Source organism: Rhinoraja longicauda, chromosome 16 (genome assembly GCF_053455715.1).
Source record: "Rhinoraja longicauda isolate Sanriku21f chromosome 16, sRhiLon1.1, whole genome shotgun sequence".
Classification (NCBI taxonomy): Eukaryota; Metazoa; Chordata; class Chondrichthyes; order Rajiformes; family Arhynchobatidae; genus Rhinoraja; species Rhinoraja longicauda.
Genome location: NC_135968.1, coordinates 14,684,640 through 14,703,457, shown reverse-complemented (window position 1 = coordinate 14,703,457; position 18,818 = coordinate 14,684,640). Strand labels below are relative to the sequence as shown.

The window sequence follows — 18,818 nt, the reverse complement described above, 5'->3', positions numbered from 1 at the left end:
TTCCTTCTTACACATTTCCTCTGCAGTTCTTTGTTCTACCAATAACATTGCTTCTTATCTCGATGGTCTTATACACTCAATGCAGAACACTTACTAACATCCATGATGTATGGCTGAAATCTGTTTCAGTAGGTTATACAAAATAATATCAAATGTAACAGGTGTTTGGTATTGCATCGCAGTAGTAACTAAGTTGTCAAATTTGTCATGGTGTCGATTTCACCTTTCCTGGTGTCAGTTGGTGTCAAGTATCAATTTTTGTGGATCTCTAAAATTGAGATGTCATCAAGCAAGCTGAGCAGCTAATCATAGAACATAGTAGAGTACTCCACATAAATAGGCCCTTCAGCCCACAATGTCCATGCCAAACTAGATGTCAAGCGTGAGTAATCCCCTCATCCAGTCATCCATATCCCTCCATTCCCTGCAAATCTATATGCCTATATCAAAGCCAACTAAACATGTATTTTATCATATCTGCTTCCACCACCATTCCTGGCAGAACCTTCCAGGCACCGACCACCCTCTGTGTTTTAAAAAAAAAACATGCCCAACACATCTCCTTTAAAGTTTGCCTCTCTCGCCTTAAATGTATGTCCACTAGTCTTTGACATTGCCATCCTGGAAAAAAGATTCAGCCTGTCTACCCTATCTATGCCTCTCATAATTTTAATGTACTTCATAAGCTATGAAAACGGGACCTTTCACCCAACTTGCTCTGGCCGACCAACATACCCCATTTACACTAGTTCCATGTGCCTGTGTTTGGCTCATATTCCTCTAAAGCAATCCTATCCATGTACCTGTCCAAATGCTTTTTAAACGTTGTGATAGTACTGCCTCAACTACTTCCTCCGGCAGCTTGTTCCATTTACCTACCACAGTGTAAATAAAATGCTGCCCCTCTGCTTCTGATTTACCTTAAACCTATATCCTCTGGTTCTTGATTCCCCTACTCTGGGAGAAAAAGGACTCTGAGCATTTACCCTATCTATTCCTCTCACGATCTTGCACACCTTTATAAGATCCCCCTCATCCTCCTGTGCTCTAAGGAATAAAGTCCTAGCCTGCTCAACTTCTTCCTATAGGCCCTCAATTCCTGGCAACATTCTCCTGAATCTTCTCTGCATCTTTTCCAGCATAACAACATCTTTCCTGTAACAGGATGACCAAAACTAAAAGCCTCTAAATGTGGCTTCACCAATGTCTTATACAACTGTAACATAACTTCACGACTTATATACTCAATAGTCTGACTGAAGAAGGGCAATGTTTTGAAGGACTTCTTGACCACCCTATCTACCTGTGATGCCACATTCAATGAACTATGTACCTGCAGTGCTAGATCGCACTGCTCAACAGCACACTCCAGAGCGCTGCCATTTACTATGTAGGTCCAGCCCTGGGTAGACTTCCCAAAATACACCTCGCACTTTTCTGTATTAAACTCTTATCAGCCATTCCTCAGCCCACCTGCGCAACCAATCAAGATTTTGCTACAATTTTTGACAATCATCTCCACTATCTACAATACCACCCACTTTAGTGTCATCTGCAAACTTAATAATGATGTCTTATATGTTCTTATCCAGATCATTGATGTAGATGACAAACAGCAATGGGCCCTGCACTGTACCCTGACATACACTACTAGTCACAGGCTTGTCTCGCTGGATAGACTAGGCTTGTACTCGCTGGAATTTAGAAGACTGAGGGGGGATCTTATAGAAACATATAAAATTCTTAAGGGGTTGGAGAGGCTCGATGCGGGAAGATTGTTCCCGATGTTGGGGGAGTCCAGAACCAGGGGTCACAGCTTAAGGATAAGGGGGAAGTCTTTTAGGACCGAGATGAGAAAACATTTCTTCACACAGAGAGTGGTGAGTCTGTGGAATTCTCTGCCACAGAAGGTAGTTGAGGCCAGTTCATTGGCTATATTTAAGAGGGAGTTAGATTTGGCCCTTTTTGCTAAAGGGATCAGGGGGTATGGAGAGAAGGCAGGTACAGGTTACTGAGCTGGATGATCAGCCATGATCATATTGAATGGTGGTGCAGGCTCGAAGGGCCGAATGGCCTACTCCTGCACCTATTTTCTATGTTTCTATGTCTGAAAAACAACTTTCCGCCATCACCCTCTGTTTCCTTTCACAAGGCCAATTTTCTATCCACTCGGCTTTGTATCCATCTCTTTGGATCCCATGCAATCCAAACCAGCCTACCACGTAGAACCTTGTCAAATGCCTTGTTGAAATCCATATATACAAAGTCTTCATCAACCTTCTTGGTCATATCTTCAAACAAACTCAATCAGGTTCAATAAGACTCAAGCCCTCTACATCCTTCCTGCAATGGAATGACCAGAGCTGCAGACAGCCCTCTGTGGCCTAACCAAAGTCTTACAGAGCTGCATCTTGACTTCCTGACTCTTGTACACACTGCCCAGCCCAATAAAGCCAAGCAAATAGACAATAGGTGCAGAAGTAGGCCATTCAGCCCTTCGAGCCAGCACCGCCATTCAATGCGATCATGGCTGATCACTCTCAATCAGTACCCCGTTCCTGCCTTCTCCGCATACCCCCTCACTCCGCTATCCTTAAGAGCTCTATCCAGCTCTCTCTTGAAAGCATCCAACGAACTGGCCTCCACTGCCTTCTGAGGTGGAGAATTCCACACCTTCACCACTCTCTGACTGAAAAAGTTCTTCCTCATCTCCGTTCTAAATGGCCTACCCCTTATTCTTAAACTGTGGCCCCTTGTTCTGGACTCCCCCAACATTGGGAACATGTTTCCTGCCTCTAATGTGTCCAATCCCCTAATTATCTTATATGTTTCAATAAGATCCCCCCTCGTCCTTCTAAATTCCAGTGTATACAAGCCTAATTGCTCCAGCCTTTCAACATACGACAGTCCCGACATTCCGGGAATTAACCTAGTGAACCTACGCTGTATGCCCTCAATAGCAAGAATATCCTTCCTCAAATTTGGAGACCAAAACTGCACACAGTACTCCAGGTGTGGTCTCACCAGGGCTCGGTACAACTGTAGAAAGACCTCTTTGCTCCTATACTCAACTCCTCTTGTTATGAAGGCCAACATTCCATTGGCTTTCTTCACTGCCTGCTGTACCTGCATGCTTCCTTTCAGTGACTGATGCACTAGGACACCCAGATCTTGTTGAACATCCCCTCTTCCTAACTTGACACCATTCAGATAATAATCTGCCTTTCTATTCTTACTTCCAAAGTGAATAACCTCACATTTATCTACATTAAACTGCATCTGCCATGTATCCCGCCCACTCACACAACCTGTCCAAGTCACCCTGCAGCCTTATTGCATCTTCCACACAATTCACACTACCCCCCAGCTTAGTATCATCTGCAAATTTGCTAATGGTACTTTTAATCCCTTCATCTAAGTCATTAATGTATATCGTAAATAGCTGGGGTCCCAGCACCGAACCTTGCGGTACCCCACTGGTCACTGCCTGCCATTCCGAAAGGGACCCATTTATCCCCACTCTTTGCTTTCTGTCTGTCAACCAATTTTCTATCCATGTCAATACTCTACCCCCAATACCATGTGCTCTAATTTTGCCCACTAATCTCCTATGTGGGACCTTGTCGAAGGCTTTCTGAAAGTCGAGGTACACCACATCCACTGACTCTCCCCTGTCAATTTTCCTAGTTACATCCTCAAAAAATTCCAGTAGATTTGTCAAGCATGATTTTCCCTTCGTAAATCCATGCTGACTCGGAATGATCCTGTTACTGCTATCCAAATGCTCAGCAATTTCGTCTTTTATAATTGACTCCAGCATCTTCCCCACCACTGATGTCAGACTAACTGGTCTATAATTACCCATTTTCTCTCTCCCTCCTTTCTTAAAAAGTGGGATAACATTTGCTATCCTCCAATCCACAGGAACTGATCCTGAATCTATAGAACATTGAGAAATGATCTCCAATGCTTCCACTATTTCTAGAGCCACCTCCTTATGTACCCTGGGATGCAGACCATCAGGCCCTGGGGATTTATCAGCCTTCAGTCCCATCAGTCTACCCAAAACCATTTCCTGCCTAATGTGGATTTCCTTCAGTTCCTCCATCACCCTAGGTTCTCCGGCCCCTAGAACATTTGGGAGATTGTGTGTATCTTCCTCAGTAAAGACAGATCGAAATCTTCCTCAGTAAAGACAGACAAATCATGCGTCTTTTTCCCCACTCTACTTGTTTTGCCATTTCAAGGGAGCTATGGATAAGCACCTGCAAAATACCTCTGTATATCAGAGCTGACAGGAATCTTGGCATCAACTGTATACCTTCCCCTATATTTGACTTCCCACAGTGTAGCCCCTCGCACTTCCTCACATTAAACACCATCTGCCATTTCATCTCTGTAGTTGATCTGTAACCCGTTCTACTTTTAAACACAAACAGCTGGAGCAACTCAGCGGGTCAGACAACATCTTGATCTGAAACGTCACCTATTCCTTTTCTCCAGAGATGCTGTCTGACTCGCTGAGTTACTCCAGCTTTTTGTGTCTATCTTCAGTTTAAACCAGCATCTGCAGTTCCTTCCTACACCGTTGTATATTTTAACATTCTTCCTCACCTCCAGCAATCTTGGTGCACTCTACAAATATACTAACCAACCCACCTATATTTATGTCCAAGTTATTTGTATATACCACAAACACCTGATGTTGCAGCCCAAATTCCTGTGGAACTCCACAGGTCAGATTTCCAGCTAACATGAAGCCTTTCCACTATATACGTCTGTTTTCCATGACTAAGCCAGTTCTGAATCCATACATCCAAATCCTGAATTCTGTGTATCTTAATCTTCTGGATTAACCTTCTCTCCGGTTATCCTCTTATTTTTAATATACGTTTAAAAAGCGTAGTGATTTTCTTTGATCAGACGTCAAAGACATTTCATGGTCCCTTTTGGGCCTTCTAATCTCCCACTTGTTTTTTTTCCTATTTCCTTTATATTGTTCAAAGGCACTGTCTGATTTCATCTTCTTAAACCTTGTATAGGCTTCATACTTCTTTGACCAAATTTACATCCCTTTGGTATCCAAGGTTTCCTTGCCTAACCATCCTCATCCCTCCTCCTCACTGGAACATGTCTGTCTGATCAGCTTGCCGTTAAACAACACCCACATGTCAGATGTGGACTTAGCCAATTACAACTGCTCCTTACTCCAATTTAGTATCTTCCCCCAAACTCTAGACTTGTTCTTATTAAAAACAATCTGGACACTTATGATCATCTACTGATACACCAGTCTCCCTCCCAGTACTTTATTTAATATGATCCCTCCACGAATTGAACTATCCACATTCCGTTTTCGGGAACCTTCTTGGATACACCTAACAAATTCCCCCCTGTGTAAGACTGACCAAGTCTGTCCAGATTATCCCAGATCATTGCAGGTAGCTGGCATTATAGGCTGTTACAGCTGATATATTGAGGTTGGTTTGAAAAATACCCTGCACAATTAAGGTTGTTTTAAACACCAATCAGTCCAAAATTTGCAGGTAACTTGTATGTCCTGGTCACAGAAAATTCAACACACATCTTTCTAATGTATGGCCAGATTGTTTTTCAAATGTCTTTTTTGCATATAGAATACTGAATACAAAGGAGAATACTGGGCAGAACATCCTACCATCAAATTCTTCTGGGAGGTGTTCCATGAACTACCTTTGGAAAATAAAAAACGTTTTCTGTGTAAGTTTAGATGAATTCAACATTCTGGCACTTAACTATTTATGATTTTATCTTTCAAGTATTTACCTACATGGTATTCCAGTTGAATCAGAAAATTATAACACTTTGCATTTATTCTGCAGTGTTTCTAACGGGCAGTGACCGTATCCCAATCCTTGGTATGAAGAGCCTAAAATTTATCATTCAGCCAACTGGAGGGGGTAATAATTATCTTCCTGTGGCACACACTTGTTTTAATCTTCTGGATCTGCCAAAATACACAGACAAGGAAATCCTCAAATCCAAACTAGTTAAAGCCATTGATCATTATGAAGGGTTCAGTCTGGTGTAAAGAAGAAACTTAACTACAATTTCTGACTTTTGAATTGAATAAAAGAACACTTGTAAAGTACACATTTAGCAAGAAATGCTGTGTGGGAAAAGGTGAACTGAACGGATTCCAGTAAAGAGCTTAGAATGTTAAATTAGCAATTTGTATAGAATCATGTACACTGTTAATCCTACATATTAAAAGTACCTTTGAAAATTATGCATATCGATGCTCTATATTGATAACATCAGAAGCCACGCTTTTATCTTTAGATCGACTGTCGGCACTAGTTCTGGGAGAGTGCAGTTGCATGAAAACTTCACCTTTTACATTTTTTTGTGTTTGCGGAAAAATTAAGTTGCCTACAAGGTTACTTGCTCTACAAATTAGTTGGTATCCATTAGTAATAAGATTTTTAAGAAATAATTTCTTTATGGTGTGGTAAAAGATTTGCAAAAAATATACATGTAACAGCACTGGCATGCTGCAAATAGGAGCTTGTGTTTATAAAGTCTAAGTCTAAACTTTTCTGTTCGTTTACTTATTTATCTATTTACTTTCTTCTCTATGTTCTAGTAATCCCTGTAAAGCGTCTTTGAGTGTTTGAAAAGCGCTATATAAATGTAATGCATTATTATTATTATTATAAACTTCAATTCTTTGCATAAATTATTTTGGAACATTGACATAATTATTTAAACTATGGGCCTAATGTTCTGCTCAAGTTGTTTCTCAGTGGAATCTTGGCACACCCTAAGCCAAAAATGATGCAAAGATATGACCAGACATCGTGTCAAGGATGAGTTAGATCCCAAAATTTGAAATGAGGTTCTGTTGGAGCAGAGAACACAATCACAGTAAAGGATCTTTGTTTCTTCCCCTAAAAATGCATTTTAAATCCACAAAGCTTATTTTTCTAGGACTGTGCTTTAACAGAAGGATAACTTTGGCGAAAGACAACTGTGATAGATAGGCAAGAATATATGTTTAAATTATTTTTGTAATATATGTGCAAATAAGATAAAAAGAACTTAAAACTTCTAAACCAGAGCTGTAATGTTTTAGGATTCACTTGTTTGATTTTGTAGTGCTGAACTATGTGTTCAAATACCAATCACTAACTGTGTATTGACAAGATAACTTTTTTTACCAAATAAGAATTTATTCATTGGGTATTTTCAGCTTGCTTTTGAAATGTCAATATTCTGCAAGTTATTTTCTAATAAATTTGGAGAGTTGTTGGATTTTATCTTAGTTGACATAAGAAAATGTGTAGTATATTACAAGCTTGAATTAAAATGTTCATTGTTGATTAAATAAGTATCTGCCTTAATTAAGCTTGCTTGCAATTCTCCAAAGGTAATTATATGATTGTTATATTTTGTGTTGTAATGCTGTGACATCAGTAAACAAAAACGTGTGATCAGAGCTGAGTGGGCCATTACGTCTGAGTGGAGAGGACAATGTGCCTGCTCCCCGACCAAAATAGAGTCGGGTGGCTCCCTCAGACATGCACACATACACATGGACAGGAAATACATGCACAGATCACAAAAGGAAAAGAACAATTCCACGTAGGAAGAGGAAGCACCTCTCGAATGGCAATTGGCATCTCTTTTGGGGTTAACTTTTGCCTTAAAGGCAAAGAATCTTGAATGGCTTGTGATTTCAAGAGTGAAAGCCTGACACATCACTTGCTTCTATGGCATCCAGCAATAATACCTTAACATTAAAGTGCATATCACCTCCAGGATAGAAATGATTGTCTTGGCTCCATGTTATCTCATGCATGAGGCTGCAAAATACAGCTCTCAGCTTTGAATTGTCTGTACTTTAGCTGAACATTTAGCACTCGCGCTTGGTTTCTGAGGCAGAGGTTGTGCCAATGGCCACTAATGACATGAGTAGGAAAGGGGATGAGGTCCTGCAGAATGAATATGGGGAGCTAGGCAAAAGGTTATCAAAGAATGGTGTTGAGGGTAGTAATCTACCTTGTTAGACCCTCTACATATTAGTTTGGAGATAATAAAGTGGAAACAGGCCCTTTGGCCCACCAAGTCTGCACTGACCAACAATCACCCGTACACTAGTTCTATCCTACACACCAAGGACAATTTGCAGAAGACCATTAACCTACAAACTTGCACATTAGATAGAATATGGGAGACACCTGGAGAGAACCCACACGGTCACAGGGAGAAAGTACAACTCCATACAGTCAACACCGTGGTCAGGATCGAACCCGGGTCTCTGGTGCTGTAATGCAGCCACTGCTGCTGCTTCATCGTGCCACCCTAAATTGCATGAGGAAACCTTCCTGAACACATTTGTCAATTTCCACCTCGTCTTGGCCCTTGACACTATGATTATCCCAGTCTATATTGGGAAAGTTATAATCTAGTATGACAACCTTGTTAGTCTTACAGCTGCCTATAATCTCTTGGCATATTTGTTATTCAAATTCCTGTTGATTACCTTACAACGAGGTGATCATCCCTTTTTTATTTCTCAGCTCCACCCATATAGCCACATTGGAAAGCATCAGTACAGTAACTCTCATAGTGGGATTAAGGTACGTGGGTGGGATCCACAGTGACTTGGTCAGATAGACGCAGAACTAACTAAAAAGACAAAGTGGTGGTGGAAGAGTTATTCTGGCTGGAGGTCAGTGACCCAGTGGAGTTCTGCAGGAATCTGTTGTTTGTGATATATGTAAATGACATATGTTGGGATTGGTTGGTAAGTTTGCAGATGACTCGAAATTGGCAGATGTGCAGACAATGAGGAAGGTCGTCAAAGCATATAATAGGATATTGATCAGCTTCAGAAATGGATGGAGAAATGGCAGATGGAGTTTAGACAATAGGTGCAGGAGTAGGCCATTCAGCCCTTCGAGCCAGCACCGCCATTCAATGCGATCATGGCTGATCACTCTCAATCAGTACCCCGTTCCTGCCTTCTCCCCATACCCCCTCACTCCGCTATCCTTAAGAGCTCTATCCAGCTCTCTCTTGAAAGCATCCAACGAACTGGCCTCCACTGCCTTCTGAGGCAGAGAATTCCACACCTTCACCACTCTCTGACTGAAAATGTTCCTCCTCATCTCCGTTCTAAATGGCCTACCCCTTATTCTTAAACTGTGGCCCCTTGTTCTGGACTCCCCCAACATTGGGAACATGTTTCCTGCCTCTAATGTGTCCAATCCCCTAATCATCTTATATGTTTCAATAAGATCCCCCCTCATCCTTCTAAATTCCAGTGTATACAAGCCCAATCGCTCCAGCCTTTCAACATACGACAGTCCCGCCATTCAACCTAGTGAACCTACGCTGCACGCCCTCCATAGCAAGAATATCCTTCCTCAAATTTGGAGACCAAAACTGCACACAGTACTCCAGGTGCGGTCTCACCAGGGCCCGGTACAACTGTAGAAGGACCTCTTTGCTCCTATACTCAACTCCTCTTGTTACGAAGGCCAACATTCCATTGGCTTTCTTCACTGCCTGCTGTACCTGCATGCTTCCTTTCATTGACTGATGCACTAGGACACCCAGATCTCGTTGAACTCCCCCTCCTCCTAACTTGACACCATTCAGATAATAATCTGCCTTTCTATTCTTACTTCCAAAGTGAATAACCTCACACTTATCTACATTAAACTGCATCTGCCATGTATCCGCCCACTCACACAACCTGTCCAAGTCACCCTGCAGCCTTATTGCATCTTCCTCACAATTCATACTACCCCCCAGCTTAGTATCATCTGCAAATTTGATAATGGTACTTTTAATCCCTTCGTCTAAGTCATTAATGTATATTGTAAATAGCTGGGGTCCCAGCACCGAACCTTGCGGTACCCCACTGGTCACTGCCTGCCATTCCGAAAGGGCCCCATTTATCCCCACTCTCTGCTTTCTGTCTGTCAACCAATTTTCTATCCATGTCAGTACCCTACCCCCAATACCATGTGCCCTAATTTTGCCCACTAATCTCCTATGTGGGACCTTGTCGAAGGCTTTCTGAAAGTCGAGGTACACCACATCCACTGACTCTCCCCTGTCAATTTTCCTAGTTACATCCTCAAAAAATTCCAGTAGATTTGTCAAGCATGATTTCCCCTTCGTAAATCCATGCTGACTCGGAATGATCCCGTTACTGCTATCCAAATGCTCAGCAATTTCATCTTTTATAATTGACTCCAGCATCTTCCCCACCACTGATGTCAGACTAACTGGTCTGAGCAAATGTAGAATGTTGCAGTTTGGGAGGCTGAATGTAGGGGGACAGTAGATAGTTAATTGCAACACCCTTTACAGCATTGATGCACAGCGGGGTCTTGGGGTCAAAATCCAAAGCTCCCTGAAAATGGCAACACTAGTAGATAGAGTGGTAAAGAAGGCATATGGTCTGCTTGCCTTCATTGGTCAGGGACTCGAGTATGAGAGTTGGGAAGTCGTGTTACTGCTTTAAAGGACGTTGGTTTAGGCTAAATTTGGAATATTTTGTGCAGTGCTGATTACACCATTACAGAAAGGATCCTGAGGCTTTGGAGAGGGGTGGTAGAGGTTTATCAGAATATTCCCTGGATTAGAGGGTATTAACTGGAAAGGGAGTGTTTTCTCTGGAGCATTCATTTCAATGTAATGATACTTGATTGTCACATGTGAAATTCTTTGTTTTTGCATACACCCTGTAAAATTATAGAGCAAGGCAGTACACAAAGAGTCACCACATTTCTGGCGCTAATGTTTTAAAAGCAGCGCCGAACCAAGCCTGCCATTGCACGTGGCCGTTCTTCGTTCTCGGTGACTCCCCACCGGGGTCCCCCTTTGTTCTCGGCGGCCCGCCGGCCGGGTCCCTCTTTATTCTCGATCGGCTCCCCGACACATCCCAGGTGTCTTCCATGGTGCATCCCGGGAATCAGTCAGAGCTTGGATGATGGTCAGGAGAGTTAATGATATGGAGGCCTCACCCGTTGCAGAGCAAAGAGGCAAAAATCAATCTCAGTCATGCAAAGTAAAAAGGGAGCCAGCTTTGCAAAATCCTAAAGTCTGCAAATTGCCCCCAAAAACTCCTTCTTTTTCCTCCCACCTGTACATCAGTCGCCTCCAATTACGGAAGACTTTGCAGAAGCTGCAATTTCCACCCTTTTAAAACTCAATGCACTCTCCAGTCCTGTTGCTGCAGAGAGCAGTCAAGAAGATGCCCAGAAGAGGAAGAAGAGAGGGAGGGAGGAGATGCTGAGGCCAACTTACCCACTGCCTGCTCTCTCCTGTCTTATCTCCACTATCAGTGGCGGCTGAGAAGAGACCTAATAGAAGTATAGAAAATTATGAGAGGCATGGAGAGGGTAGACAATCAGAACCCTGTTTCCATGGTGGAAATGTCAAAGACTAGAGGGCATAGCTTTAAGGAACAAAGTTTGAAGGAGATGCGTGGGGCAAATTTTTTAAAAAAACATAACAGTGGGTGCCTGGAACACACTGCATTTAAGAGGCTTTTGGTAGTATGGATACACTGGGAACAGATGGAGATTAGTTTAACTTGGCATCATATGTGGCAGGGACATTGTGGGCAGAAGGGCCTGTTGCTATGCTGTATTGCTCCATGTTCTCTATTGTCATATTTACAGGTAGTCAGGTACAAGTACATTGCAAGTCTTGCCTACAGCAGCACCACATTCTTAGACTCAGACTGCACACAAAACAGAAGCACTCAAAAAGCTGGCTACATTGCCTTTTGATCTAATCAGTACAATACATATGCCGATGCTTTTCAGTACAATAATTCAATAAGGAAGGAATACAGTGGGAACCTAGAATAGTTGCATGTAAGTTTAATGGTACCATCAGCATAAATCTTAATTGTCTGATGCCTATCGAAATAGCAGCCTGTTTCATTTATTTCAAAAATATCCTTTGCATAAAAAATATACACAGGAAATATAATAGGCAGGTATCTCTTGAGTCATCTCTGAACAAAACCCAATCAAGTGGCATAAATGCAACTCATGTCTCCTCTAAACAATAAACTGATGAAATGTTTGAGAAACTGCAATACAGGACCCAGTTCCTCAATGTCCAGTGGTAGTCGCACCCGAGTCTGTGGTCCTTCCCTGACAAAGTCTTTGCAGTGGACGCACCGAACGACAATGTGTCCCTCCCTCAGCACGTACTCCTACATTGTGGAATTTCAACTCGGTTACGTTCACTTTTTTTACATTTCAAAATTACTTTGTCATATAAATGTACACATGAATGCAATACAATCAGTCTGCTTCATCCTTTACTTTCATTGTATCATCAAATCAATACACTATTTGCAAAGCACGAATGCCACTTGCAACCTCTTTTGACCAAAAACCCGATTGTGCTTGGAGAAGCTGTTATACATAATCCCACCCCTCAGTGCCTAGTGGTGCCAGGAACTTAGATTGTAATCCCTCCCACAAAGTATTTGTGGCCCGACAGCCACGGTTCCAATTCTTGGTTTACCTTGTGTAAGAAGGAACTGCAGATACTGGTTTAAACCTTTTTACATAAAGGGAGTGGAAAAGTTGAGACAGTTGATGTCACGCCAGTAGTTGGAAATAAAGAGGTTTAGAAGGATCTCGACCCGAAACGTCACCCATTCCTTCTCTCCAGAGATGCTGCCAGTCCCGCTGAGTTACTCCAGCTTTTTGTGTTTATCTTGGGAGACCACTCAATTCTTGGCTCATGCCCCAACTTCAATTAACCAGCACCTTTCTAGCACGAGTCACTGAGAACAATGGGGGACCCGACAGGGGGCCACCTTCTGCCAATGTGGCAGAAGATAGGACTGGTCAGTGGCACCAGAAACGTGGCAACTCTTGTGTACTGACTGCCTAGGTGAGGTCTACTATATGATTTTACCAGGTTGTGTGCAAAACAAAGCATTTCTCTGTACCAATGTACATGTGACAATAATGTATCATTGAATTGAATGAGGTACTGCAATATGAGCTGAGGGAGTTAGGTAAAAGACTAAAAGTGCCTCGTAGTGAGGGTAGGCAGGGCTCTGGGAAGTCTAGAGCAGAGGGATATACGAGTGCGAGTACAGCTCCTCAAAAATGGTGTCACAGGTAGATATGGTGGTCAAGAAGGCTTTCCTCAGAATAATTAGTATATTTGTTGGGAGATCATGTTACAGTTGTACAAGACATTGGTACGGCCACATTTAGAGTATTGTGTTCAGTTTTAGTCACCCTGTTACAGGAACAATGTGGTTAAGCTAGAAAGGGTGCAGAGAAGATTTACAAGGCTGTTGCCAGGACCCGCGAGGTTGAGCAGGCTAAGACTTTATTCCTTGGAAACACATGAGAATGAGGAGTGATCTTATATAGGTGTAAATGATCACGAGGAATAGATAGGGTACATGCAGAGTCTTTTACCTAGAGTAGGAGAATCAAGGACTAGAGGACATAGGTTTAAGGTGAGGGGGAAAGATTTAATAGAAATCTGAGGGGCAACTTTTTAAAAAATATATACACACACACACAAAGGGTGGTAGATGTGTATAACGAGCTGCCACAAGCAATATTTACTTTGATATTTATGATACATTTAGACAAATACATGGATAGGATAAGTTTAGAAGGATATGGGCCAAACACAGGCAGGTAGGACTAGTGTAGATGGAGCATGTTAGTCGGCATGAACAAGTTGGGCCAAAGGGCCTGATTTGTATACGCTGTATGACTCTATAAACAAAAAGACTAACTGTTATGCCACTTTGCCAAAAACTAAACACACACTTCCTCCACTCACCCAGCATTCAAAATAATAACTTAATGTCACAAATAATTAAAAGTTTATTTTGTAAAGTGCAAATTATTCACTTCTGCAACATAAAAAGTAGACCAAGCTACCTGATCAATTACAAGATTAATGAGGAAGCTCGTGATGCTCCAGTTTATAGTGTGATCCACAGGACGGACAACGCTGGGGGTTTCCTGAATGTAGCCAGAACCAAACTATTGCAGTGTTATCCTCTTCACCTGCAATTAAAACATACATCATCTCTAGCAACATAAATTCATCTCTAGCAACTGCTACAGCATTCATTGAGTATACAATCAGATAATTTTTTAGATGAACAAAATCTATAGAAACAGCATGGGGTTAGAGGTAGGATGTTGATATTAGTTCTATGAACGGTAATCGTTCTTCGGATGGAGTCAATACCTTATTTATTAGTCATCCCTCAATACCTCTAGATCCTCTTACAATCACTGAACCTCCTGGTATCCAATCCAAGCATAACTCTCAGATGATAATTGACATTATAACTGCTTAGACATTCATAACAATCCTTAAGGACTAAAACAGGCAGTTCATGGAAGACCAATGTTTTATTCATGGCAATGCCAATAGGAAAGTTAGTAGTGCACAATGCTCAGTGTTCTAACTGCTAAACATGCTTTACACAACCTTTGTGGACTGCACAAAACAAATAAAAAACAGGCAAGTCAAGGGATGACAACAGGTGAGTTCCAGACTTATGTTAAGGATCAGATTTGGGGATAGGACCAGAGAAGAAAAATAAAATCAGTGAAAGGAGAAAGGAGCTGGAAATCATAATTGCTATCAACATTATAAAAGAGACAACTGTTTGTTTGAAAGCTGCTTGTGCACGAATGGCTTTGGACAGCACAAATACAAATTGTGGAAGGAAGGCGTTCAACTGTGCACATCCATGTTTAACCCTGAAAGATGCTCCAAAAAAGTGAACTTTCTGCAACATCACATCTTGTGAAGCTGGATCACGCAGCTTTGCATATTCAATCCCCAGTATACTTTATAGGATTCAATTTCACAAATTACCAAGGCGGAAAATAAATCCTAAACTGAGTCATTGGGCTAATATTATGGCAGTTCCAGAATCCCAGCTATAAAATCTCCAACTTACAAATGCAGCCAACAAGCCTCTTCTCAGTGATCGAAGGAACAACGTGAGGATCCTCCTTAGTACCTGCATACACTTTAGGTTTGAAAATACTGTAGGGATCCTGTTAAAAAAATGCAATCATTAACATTGAAGGAAATAAAATTAAAAAAACTGCCTACAGATTCTACTTGGTAACTTCCTATGCTTTCATTTGAAATTGCACAAACAGCAGTATCATATCTGTCATATCAGACCCTGCTTTGTACAAATTATGTTGTTGCTTTTTCAAGTTAATACTAAATATGTACAACAGATAACTTTCCTTTTTTCTACAATCTTACCTGGCCTGCTTTCGAAATTTCACATGACTGCTCTCACAATGTTACAGTCACATGGTTTAGCCCAAAGTGTCTTTCCACCTTCCATAAAGGGAAGTTGCCAAACAGAAGCACAAGAATTAAGACCAGGAATAGACAATCATCAACTTGATCCATCAATATTGACACTAAACTTCAACTTTGCTTTCTTGCCTCCTCCCTTTATTCCTCAAGAACCCAGTTATCTCGGCTTTAAATATACTCTAATGATTAGCTCTCGTAAGGTAGAAAATTCCAAAGATACCCAACTTTGTGATTCAACTGCTTTTATTAAAACCACAACTTCTGCGATCCAATTTGAGAGAAGCAAGCCTTCAATGTCTATCCTGTCATGGTCTCCCTGAACTTTTTTTCATCACCTCTCACTCCTGTTGCATTCAAGAGTCAGCACAGGCACAATAGATTAATGTATTTATTTCGTTTTCTAATCTCTTAGGCTGAGAGAGAAATAACAAAATTAACTGCTCAGTTATTTTTAAAGTAGCAATCATCCTCTGAAATGCAGAGCAGGAATAAAGTGCGAGGCAATTCTTTCTCTTAAATTAAAACACGTGATAAATTAAAATGCTTGACATTACATCTTTGGATTTTTTAACCTTTAAAAATAACAAACATAAACATACCATCCCTTTTTTTATCGCTTGCAATGTCTTTCGTTCAAGGCCAGTGGACTGTTCTTCATCTGTTGGAACACCTAAAGGAGGGAAACTGAAGTGATTTGCCGTGATAAATTACTTCCAATTAAAACAAACTTAAGGCTGGTTTGCAGACATGAACCGCTTTACTTTTTTTCAACTCCGCCTCCATACTTCAACGAAAACAATGCAAATTTCTATTACAGGCACTAGAAACAACTTTGCCTCAATCATGGAACAAGTTAGCTTTTAGTTTCCTCTCAGCAGACCTCATGTCGTTAGGCTCTATATTGAGCAGCGAGGTTCCTTTTTAATATGCGAATGTTACAATGAGAGTAGAGGTCAAAGCCTGCCAGCAAAAAACAGTTGTGTGCCAGCGTTGCATGTCCACTACTTCAACTAGAGCAGGGAGAACGTGGCCTATATCTACTTCGGTTAAAGTTTAGATTTAGATTTTTTTTTAGATTTAGAGATACAGCGCGGAAACAGGCCCTTCGGCCCACCGGGTCCGCGCCGCCCAGCGATCCCCGCACATTAACACTATCCTACACACACACTAGGGACAATTTTTTTAAACATTTGCCCAGCCAATTAACCTACAAACCTGCACGTCTTTAGAGTGTGGAAGGAAACCGAAGATCTCGGAGAAAACCCACGCAGGTCACGGGGAGAACGTACAAACTCCGTACAGACAGCGCCCGTAGTCAGGATCGAACCTGAGTCTCCGGCGCTGCATTCGCTGTAAGGCAGCAACTCTACCGCTGCGCCACCGTTTTGTAATTGAAATTCGCATTGTAATTAAAATGCAGATCTTTACTGAAGCAAATAAACAATAAGCAGATGCGAATGTGAATGTCAAAAGCTTGCATTTTCAAGCGTTAGCAGAGTTCTTCGACCAACTTTCCAGTCTCCCCAGTTCAATTTTACTGCAAAGGAAAGCAAAGCTTTGACAACACAATTACCGCGGACAGCGGGTCCGCTGGACGGTCACACAAGGCCTCGTTCCCCGACCTGCCACCTGCACAGGCAGCGGTAACCTTGACGAACGGGTCCCGGGTTTGGCCTTCAGTTTCAGGCTGCTCGGGTCCCCGGCGCGGACAAGGTCACCGGGAACCACCCCGCCGCCGCCGCCGGGCCGGAGCGTAGCAGACCCGGTGCCGCTTCGCCGGTCGGCCGCTCTCGCCTTACCTGTGGATGCCATGGATCTGACCAGCAGCCGGGCGGACGGTCGCCCTGCAGCCGCCAGGCGCCCGAGGCCCAGCCCGAGGCCGCAGCTGCTCCGCACAACCAGTCGCGCCGCCATTCCGCTGCCGAATGGCAGCTGTCGGCCCCGGCAGCGATCAATCTGGAGCAGGAGGCGGGGCCTTGCCTTGCCCTGCCTGGCCTGGCCAGCCCTGCCCAGCCCTGACTGCGGAGCCGACAGATATCAGACACTAATGGGATGGGGTAACTCAGCGGGACAGGGCAGGCAGCATCGCTGGAGTGAAGGAAAGGGGCCGAGACACTTCTTCAGACTGAGATTCAAGGGAGAGGGGGACTAGAACTATGGATGGGTAAGGTGTGAAATCGACAGATCAAAGCAGATCTGACCAGCAGCAGGATGAGAGGAGATCTTATCGAAACGTACAAGATTATTAAGGGGTTGGACACGTTAGAGGCAGGAAACATGTTCCCAATGTTGGGGGAGTCCAGAACAAGGGGCCACAGTTTAAGAATAAGAGGTAGGCCATTTAGAACTGAGATGAGGAAAAACTTTTTTCAGTCAGAGAGTTGTGAATCTGTGGAATTCTCTGCCTCAGAAGGCAGTGGAGGCCAATTCTCTGAATGCATTCAAGAGAGAGCTAGATAGAGCTCTTAAGGATAGCGGAGTCAGGGGGTATGGGGAGAAGGCCGGAACGGGGTACTGATTGAGAATGATCAGCCATGATCACATTGAATGGCGGTGCTGGCTCAAAGGGCCGAATGGCCTCCTCCTGCACCTATTGCCTATTGTCAGACGGCGACGATAAGGAAAATGTAACATAGAAACATAGAAAATAGGTGCAGGAGGAGGCCCTTCGAGCCAGTACCGCCATTCATTGTGATCATGGCTGATCGTCCCCAATCAATAACCCGTGCCTGCCTTCTCCCCATATCCCTTGATTCCACTAGCACCTAGAGCTATATCTAACTCTCTTAAATCCATCCAGTGATTTGGCTTCCACTGCCCTCTGTGGCAGAGTATTCCACAAATTGTAGGATTTTTCATAATCAGCTAAGGGGAAGGTGACAAGGAGGCGTACAATCAGCAAAATTAATCAGGGCAGTCGGAGAACTAGGGTACGGATGGGATGGGGAGAGAGGGAAAGCAAGGGTTACTTGAAGTTAGATAAACCAATAATCATACCGATGGGTTGGCAGCTGCTCAAGGGAAATATGAGGTTCTGTTCCTCCACTTTGCATTTGGACAAAACGCAGGACAGAAGTGTCAGTATGGGAATGAGAGGATGAGTTAAAGTGTTTAGCAACCGGGAGATCGCACAGGGCGAGGCAGCGAAACGATCGCCAAGCCTGGTCTTGGTCTTGCCGATCTTTTGGAGTCCACAATTGGAACAGCAGATACAGTAGATGAGGTTGGAGGTCAGTAGGAGGCCATTCAGTCCATCATGACGTACGTCACCTTGCGTTAACAAGGATCTGGTAATAAAAAGTTGCCTCAACACAAAATGCTATTTGGCCCATCAAACCCTTCTGAATGTTAAAAAATATCGAAACAAACATACTTTTTTCATCGCTTGCAATATCTTTCGTTCAGGGTTGTTTTACAATAGCATTTAAATACTACTCATCCAATGTTTTTGAAACCCACTA

The 18,818-nt window shown here is 42.7% G+C and overlaps 2 protein-coding genes across 5 annotated transcripts in view; one reads left to right on the top strand and one right to left on the bottom strand.

Moving 5' to 3' along the window:
- Positions 1-7,302, top strand: part of herc4 (HECT and RLD domain containing E3 ubiquitin protein ligase 4) — a 56,994-nt gene extending 49,692 nt beyond the window's left edge. For all 3 annotated transcript variants that reach the window (XM_078413259.1, XM_078413257.1, XM_078413258.1), the window contains 2 exons: positions 5,637-5,739; positions 5,862-7,302. In XM_078413259.1, the coding sequence (XP_078269385.1) occupies positions 5,637-5,739; positions 5,862-6,070 (312 nt within the window). In that variant the 3' untranslated portion in view covers positions 6,071-7,302. The remainder of the gene's footprint in view (positions 1-5,636; positions 5,740-5,861) is intronic.
- Positions 7,303-11,861: 4,559 nt separating this feature from the next.
- Positions 11,862-17,447, bottom strand: cox5b2 (cytochrome c oxidase subunit 5B2). Of its 2 annotated transcripts, XM_078412772.1 has the most exons (5): positions 17,157-17,447; positions 15,957-16,027; positions 14,978-15,077; positions 13,938-14,066; positions 11,862-12,226 (listed from the first exon to the last, which is right to left on the bottom strand). In XM_078412772.1, exons 1-4 carry the CDS (start codon positions 17,269-17,271, stop codon positions 13,954-13,956), a joined length of 399 nt encoding a protein of 132 aa, XP_078268898.1. In that variant the 5' UTR covers positions 17,272-17,447; the 3' UTR covers positions 11,862-12,226; positions 13,938-13,953. The 2 variants fall into 2 exon arrangements, with proteins under 2 accessions (XP_078268898.1, XP_078268899.1); XM_078412773.1 differs by lacking the exon at positions 11,862-12,226 and having other exon boundaries at positions 13,863-14,066.
- Between the last annotated feature and the right edge of the window lie 1,371 nt (positions 17,448-18,818).